We start from the raw sequence: 7962 nt of genomic DNA on the forward strand, positions 1-7962 counted from the left end.
TGTGTGTGTGTGTGTGTAATTACACAGGTGGCTGAGGCAAGGGTGACTAGTCAGCAAATTGATGAAGCCAGAGAGCTGTACAGACCTGCGGCAGCCAGAGCCTCTCTTCTGTACTTCATCCTTAATGATCTCCACAAGATAAACCCCATATACCAGTTCTCACTGAAGGTTTGCATCACATTTTCCATATTCCCAGTTTGAATTGAATATACAGCAATAGTATCATATTATTTACTTTGATGTTCATAATCTCTATTTGCATTATGATAGTGTGAGCATAAAGCCATCACATCTCATTCATGTTTATGCTTTTATCACTGCTGTATATTTGCAGGCTTTCAGAGTTGTGTTCCACAAGGCTATAGAACGTTCTGAAGCTAATGAAGATGTAAAACTCAGGGTGTCATCACTTATTGATACCATTACTCACAGTGTCTTCCTGTACACTACAAGAGGCCTGTTTGAAAAGGACAAACTTATTTTTGCTGCACAAATGACTTTCCAGGTTAGAAGGAATGTGATTAATAAAACTCATTCCTCTGTTCTAATTTACTCAATTCATCTCCAAGAACCTTGTAGGTAGTGGCCTTTTCTTTCTAGAAGTTAGCTATCAGTACTGTGTGATAATTGTCAAGAAATGTTAAGAAATGCTTTTTAAGACAGTGGTTCTACGGACAGTAAACAAATGTTGTTGTCACAGGTTCTTGCATCACAAGGCCAGGTTGGGGTAGCAGAACTGGATCTTTTGTTACGGTTTCCCATCCAACCAAATGTGGTTTCCCCGATTGACTTCCTCACCAACAACAGCTGGGGTGCCATTCGATCCCTTTCACAAGTTGATGAATTCAGGTACAGTAGCATGAACTTTGTTTATTTCACTAATGAAAAGTGTGTAACATTCTCTTAGGGGAACTAAAACAAATGATGCAACTAGGGAAAGAAGAGTGTAGTTTATGATATCTGAAAGGCTTACCATAAGAAATGTAGTCTATCATGTTATTTGCTCATTGTATTTCTTAGGAGTTTATATTATGATATAGAAAACAGTGAACTAAGTACATGAAATCTGAAAGGTTTATTATGAAAATGTTGAGTTTATCAGAATACTTGTTCTTGATATCTCTAGGAATTTGGATCGTGACATAGAAAACAGTGTAAAAAGATGGAGGATGTTCTGCGAGTGTGAGGCGCCAGAGAGGGAGAAGCTGCCTGGAGAGTGGAAGGGTCGCTCTGATGTGCAGCGACTCATTATCATGAGAGCCCTGAGACCTGACCGCATGACTCACGCCATGCAGTAAGTCTAGAACACCAGAATATAAGAGAATAAGACAGGCTACAAGAAGCCATCAGGCCTACATGTAGTTCTTGTTTAGCAGAAAGTCAGTATGTGTAGCTGTTTGCCCAACACTTAATTTGGTGGAAAGTTACTTCAATTCACTGCTTAGTGTGTACTCAGCCACCATTGGAACTAAATATATTTCATAGTGGTGATACTTGAACAATGAAGAAAACTTGAATTTTTTAACAGCTGATGTGTTTCTAATATCTCTTGCAAAGTTGATGTGATAAAGTGCTTTTGATTTTCAGAACTTTTATTGAGGAGCGAATGGGGAAGAAATATGTAGAAGGGGAGAACATAGATTTCTCACAGAGTTATGAGGAGTCAGGACCATCCACACCAATATTCTTCATTCTCTCTCCTGGTGTTAATCCACTGAAAGTAGGTCTTTTTTGCACAGATGCATACCTTCAAGAAGTAAAAAGAGAGCAAAATAAAGTTAGAAATTCTTTTAGATATATTCCAATATAATAATCCATATATTCTCTTAAGACAAATTCCTTTGATACTCATATATACCTATTCAATTTTCCTGATGCTTATTGGTTTCATAATTTTGGTCAGGAAGTGGAGCAGCTTGGCCAGCGTCTGGGCTACACATGTGACAATGGGAGGCTGCACAATGTCTCCCTTGGTCAGGGTCAGGAGAAGGTAGCAGAGGAAGCCCTCAAGGTTGCTGCCAAAGAAGGTCATTGGGTTATTTTACAGGTTTGTGTTACTCAAGCTTCATTGTTAGTAAGTCTGGATTAAACTCATTGATGTTGGTTTACATGCATTTTTGTGTTCATTTTTGTCTTTTTGTTAAAATCAGTCTCTGTTAGTATGCCAGTATGACCACAATATCCCAAGGTTCTGATTGTAATGTTTCTGTGTCGAAGAATATCCACTTGGTGCGCCAGTGGTTGCCTCGCCTTGAGAAGAAGCTTGAGGCATATTCTGACGCTGCTCATTCAGACTACCGTGTGTTCATGAGTGCTGAGCCCGCCAACCGCCCTGAGAACCACATTTTGCCACAGGTGCCTCCATAGCAGTAAAATATCATATTTGTTATCAGATTTGATATGTACAAACTGATATTGTTTTATGCCCAAAATAATCTACAATTATAGTACGTAGATCATGTTACATTTTCTTATATACATATACGTACTACAGTATTATTTGGCAACTGAAAAATTTTCACTGAAAACTAAATTCCAATGATTTTTTTCATCAGGGAATACTTGAATCAGCTATCAAGATAACCAATGAACCCCCTAGAGGAATGCAAGCCAATCTCCACAAGGCACTCCAGAACTTCACACAGGAGACTTTGGAGATGTGCTCTAAGGAAGCAGAGTTTAAATCCATACTCTTCTCCCTCTGTTACTTCCATGCCTGTGTGGCTGAAAGGAGGAAATTTGGGGCTCAGGGTTGGAATAGACCTTATCCTTTCAATACAGGTCAGTATGATGTGTTATTCTGTGTGATAGGTTTGTTTGGGGTACTGATTTATCAAACGCAGGTACTGTTTGCATTCTTTACCTCATTTTTACTATGTGTACACAGGAGACCTCACCATTAGTGTGAATGTGTTATACAACTACCTGGAGGCCAACAGCAAGGTGCCGTGGGAGGACCTGCGTTATCTGTTTGGTGAGATCATGTATGGTGGACACATAACGGATGACTGGGACAGAGTGCTCTGCCGAACCTATCTGGAGGAGTTTCTTCACCCTGATCAGGTTTCTGTCTTAAAAGATGCACAAGTTTCTTTCTAAGTTAGCTATCTGGTTGTGAAAATGGTCTTCTTGAAACTCAACTAGGAGCACTCATACAGGACATGGAGAGTAATTTTTTGCATAATCTTGACTTCAAAATGTAATGTAATATATGATGTGCCTGTCAAAGACTTATTTTAATTTCAGCTTGATGGTGAGCTGAATTTGGCACCAAGCTTTCCATGCCCTCCAAACCTTGATTACTCTGGGTACCACAGCTATATAGACACATACCTCCCTAGTGAGTCGCCACACCTCTATGGACTTCACCCTAATGCAGAGATTGGATTTCTCACCATGACATCTGAGCACCTCTTTAAGACAGTGTTTGAGCTCCAGCCACGGGATATGGGGAACTCAGGGGGAGTTGTCATCACAAGGGAGGACAAGGTATGCTGGCCACAACTATTAACTAATAATGCATATATGTAGCCCACTGTCTCTGTATAGGAGTCATGTGTAACTTTTAAGATAGAAGACTATGCTTCATTAATTCTATCTATCTCTTCATCTGTTTAGTTTAGAACATGTAATCTTGTCACTTACTTGTGCATAATAAAATATATAAAATTACTGTATCACCACATTTGCAGTTAGACATATTTTACAGTTTGTTATGGAGAAGTTGGTATAGAAATAAATATTTATGATAGGTGAAACAGACACTGGATGAAATTCTTGAGAAGTTGCCAGAGGAGTTCAACATGACGGACATTACTGGGAAAGTGGAGGAACGAACTCCATATGTTGTGGTTGCTTTCCAAGAATGTGAGCGCATGAACCTCCTCACCAGGTCAATAAGGTCCTCTCTCAAGGAGCTGGATCTTGGCTTTAAGGTAATAGCTCTTGCATGTCCAGCAGGATCCCACACTCAGTGATGTGCTCCACTGTGAAGACATTTGTATAGGTTTAGGATGCTGAATTATAAATACAAGTTACAGTGCAAAAAAGTATTGCACAGGACTTACTCGATACAAGATCTTCACTATTAAGCTGTTAATCAACTAGTGAAAGAATGAAAGATTTCCCTTGTTTCCTAATCTTGCATCCTGCAGACATTGACTTAATGTATTCCTTTCATTTCATTTTCCTTAGGGAGAGCTGAAGATGACATCAGCAATGGAAGACCTGTGTGAGTCTTTGTTCCTGGATCAAGTTCCAGATCCATGGACTGCCCGAGCTTATGCTTCTACTCTTGGCCTGACCACCTGGTATGCCGACCTGTTGCTGAGAGTGAAGGAAATCGAAATATGGGTAACAGACTTCCAGGTCAGACCTTCTGTTCATGTTTCTCTCATTTATTGGTGGCACAGTTGAGGCCAACCAACATCCACTTGTGTCTTGCTAACTATTATGACTCAGGTGGAAAGAAAAAAAATTGTGCCTTGATTGTCCAGCAAAAGGTTCAATCCCTGGCTACTCCTCATCATGACTAGTATTTAAATACATTTAACAATATTGATAGAAATCTTTTATTGCATTTACACTAAAATGATCTATTTATTATAAGTGTTTGAACCTTAAAAGAAAAAAAATTTGGATCCAACATTGGTCACCAAACTTGTATTGTTGCAGGTGCCACCGGCTGTGTGGCTGGCAGGGTTCTTCAATCCACAAAGTTTCTTGACAGCAATCATGCAGAGCACTGCACGTAAGAGTGAGCTTCCTCTTGATCAGATGTGCCTCCAGTGTGACGTAACAAAGAAAAATAAAGAGGATTTCACGTAAGGCTAAAGTTTTTGTTATATGGATTTTCCTCCATACTTTTTAAGAATGTTTCATGGTCTGCAGTTTGTCAGTATTAGCCTTACTCAGGAGAATACATTGAATCAGCCAATAGAATGAAATCTCTCTCTAGGTCAGCACCACGAGAAGGAGCCTATGTGCATGGCCTCTTCCTAGAGGGCGCTTCGTGGGACAATGAGAACTCAATCCTCATTGATTCAAGGGTGAAGGAACTCCATCCTCTGATGCCTGTCATATTTATAAAGGTGCCTGTTTTCATATCAAGTATCTTCTTTGTCCATATTTTTATTTCTTTCTTGCTTTAAGTTTCATAATTAGGTAATTCCTTCATCCCATGTTAGATATTGGCCACTTTACTGTATCTAGTCTTCATACATATGTAACAATTTTATTGGATTTCATCTTCAGTTTCAATATATATTTGTCTTGCATCTTCCACATATTTTCACTAAGGATATTTTAATGATTTTGTCATTTAATGTTTTATTTTACTGAATTGTAATCAAAATTTGGATTTCTCTTCATTTCTCTATCTCATCAGTTTTGTTCTTTCTTCCCAAGGCCATTACACAAGACAAAGCAGAGAACAGGAACTTGTATAAGTGTCCTCTTTACAAGACGCGCCAGAGAGGACCAACCTATGTCTGGACCTTCAACCTCAAGACCAAAGAGAAGCCTGCTAAGTGGATCCTGGCTGGTGTCGCTTTGCTCCTGCAGGTGTAGAGGTCTAAATACAAGCAGAACTGTATATGTGTGTGTGTGTGTAATTCACTGTTTGATCTGCTGCAGTCTCTGACGAGACAGCCAGACGTTACCCTACGGAACGAGCTCAGAGCTCATTATTTCCGATCTTGGGATAGGTCTGAGACCAGGCACACACCACACACCGGGACAACAAGGTCACAACTCCTCGATTTACATCCCGTACCTACTCACTGCTAGGTGAATAGGGGCTACACGTGAAAGGAGACACACCCAAATATCTCCACCCGGCCGGGGAATCGAACCCCGGTCATCTGGCTTGTGAAGCCAGCGCTCTAACCACTGAGCTACTGGGCCGTGTGTGTGTGTGTGTGTGTGTGTGTGTGTGTGTGTGTGTGTGTGTGTGTGTGAATAGAATAGATGGCAATCAAATTATGGCAATCAAATTATGTAGCCTTAAGTATGTAATATTTGGTATGTACATCTGGTAGAGGTAAAAGAGCAAATTGTGATGTGATAGAAGCAGTGAGATGCAATGCCATGAGACAGATAGTTAGGATAGTTAGGCCTTGTGTAGAGAATGGGAGAGTGTTCTAACAAAAAGGAGAGTACAAAATTGGAGTGAATGTTATGGAGTGAAAGAGGAAGATTCCCTATTGATTGAAGATATGTGTATGTAAATGAATGAATTGGTTAGTAAATAAATAAATAAGTAAATAAATAAATAAACAAATAAACAGATAAATATATATTGTAAATTATATCATTATAGAGAGACAAACATGAAATATAATTAATAAAACATAGAAAAATATGTGTAAAGATTCTTAATTAATTTAAGAAAAAAAGAAAAGGGGAAAGTGGCAATATGTAACAAATATAGGATCGCCATATATTAACCATTAAAATTCAGGACATCTTCACCTACACCAGGCATACTACTGGAAAACGAGAAAATCAATGAAAAAAAAAAGACTGCAGTAATAAGGTCACAAGACTACAATCAAGCAAACAATAATCCAAACTGACGCCTTTATCAATGAAGGGAAGGCATGGAGGATCGACATACAAGAGCATATAATGGGACTAACAAGTATTTTTTTTTTATTATTTTTCTTTAATTCACTCTTTATGTTCCCCTTGGCCAGCTTTGCTTTCTTACATAAACAAGATCAGTATAAAGATGTAACAGGAATGTCACACACAGTTTAAAGGTTAACAGACTGTGTGAATAGTAAGTGCGCCATACACGGTAATGCGGTCTGTCCGCGGTCTGAACACACCACCATGGGCCCGCCAATGACAGTTGCTGGCCACAAGAGTGTCACCCACTCATTATAGGCCGCCTTAAGGCACAGTGCAGGTTAGGTGTGAGTAGTGACTTGGAAGGAGAGAGGCGTGTGTATTCGCAGTGGGTGGTGGGGGAAGGAAGCGAAGGAAATATAGTGAGAATTAAGAGAATAGAGGAGTTGGGGAGCGCAGAGTGATTACACGATTGGAAAAATGCTGAAAAAAATACTAACTAGGGATATCCCGAAGTATTACTCTATCGGAGGTCTGGTTAAAGCTTCGGAACTTTAGGTACAACTACTACGACACAATCTTTCCATGGATAGCATACCAGTCAATCACGCTATAAGTATGTTTTTCAATGGTCAAGAGGGCGGTGCTCCTAAAATCTTACTTAAGTCCTCAGGAGAACTGGAAAAAAACAAAAACAAAAGAGAATGCGTCTGATTAAAGGAAGGGGAAAAAAAAAAGACGTGAAATAAGAAATAATGTATGTAAAAATATACGAACAACTGACAATTATACCAACGCAAGAAGAAATGTGAAAAGTATTGTTATAGAAGCAGAGACAATAAAAGAATGAGTGAGGAGATGTATGGGAAGGCAATGATACATGACAGGAAAGGGCAGGAAGAAGGATGAAGTGGGAGAAAGAAGAGGAGAAAAAGCGAATAAGAGGAAAAAGAGAAGGGAGAGCTTAGTTGGGCAATCTTAGTATAGGCAATGGGGAAGTGGTGGGAGGGATTAGAAGAAAAGAATAGTGAAAAGGTAACGGAGAGGAAACAGGAAGAGGAAGGACGAATTATAGTAATCAGTGGGAATGGTAGGAGGAAGTGCCATATGTAAAATGAAAGAACAGTGCAAAGGTAATAGTGAAGAAGGAGGAAGAGAAAGGAGTAGTGAAGGGAGGGAGTAAGATTAAATAATGAACAGGTAACTAGGAGGAAAGAGGAAGTAGAAGCAGGGGGAAAGGTAAACAGGGAAAAAACTGAGTCACGAGTGAGTCGAGCTAGGATTCCAATCAGCTCGAGTCAGTCTGAATCATTTTGTCCACCCTCGGTTTTTGCAGCGGTGTCGTATTAGCAGCCTTCCCACTTCGCCTCCCGCCTCCACCGCGCTTCGCTT

The 7962-nt window shown here is 39.7% G+C and overlaps 1 protein-coding gene across 1 annotated transcript in view; it reads left to right on the top strand.

The window, feature by feature from the left end:
- The window catches only part of LOC123505166 (dynein beta chain, ciliary-like), a 116262-nt gene extending 110551 nt beyond the window's left edge, over positions 1-5711 (top strand). The window contains exons 69-83 of the mRNA XM_045256326.1: positions 28-168; positions 335-505; positions 701-849; positions 1127-1294; positions 1588-1720; positions 1904-2047; positions 2218-2355; positions 2556-2781; positions 2888-3063; positions 3247-3489; positions 3753-3935; positions 4195-4368; positions 4675-4823; positions 4958-5090; positions 5407-5711. Of these exons, the coding sequence (XP_045112261.1) occupies positions 28-168; positions 335-505; positions 701-849; positions 1127-1294; positions 1588-1720; positions 1904-2047; positions 2218-2355; positions 2556-2781; positions 2888-3063; positions 3247-3489; positions 3753-3935; positions 4195-4368; positions 4675-4823; positions 4958-5090; positions 5407-5568 (2490 nt within the window). The 3' untranslated portion in view covers positions 5569-5711. The remainder of the gene's footprint in view (positions 1-27; positions 169-334; positions 506-700; positions 850-1126; positions 1295-1587; positions 1721-1903; positions 2048-2217; positions 2356-2555; positions 2782-2887; positions 3064-3246; positions 3490-3752; positions 3936-4194; positions 4369-4674; positions 4824-4957; positions 5091-5406) is intronic.
- Positions 5712-7962: the final 2251 nt, after the last annotated feature.

Source organism: Portunus trituberculatus, chromosome 17, assembly GCF_017591435.1.
Source record: "Portunus trituberculatus isolate SZX2019 chromosome 17, ASM1759143v1, whole genome shotgun sequence".
NCBI classification, from domain to species: domain Eukaryota; kingdom Metazoa; phylum Arthropoda; class Malacostraca; order Decapoda; family Portunidae; genus Portunus; species Portunus trituberculatus.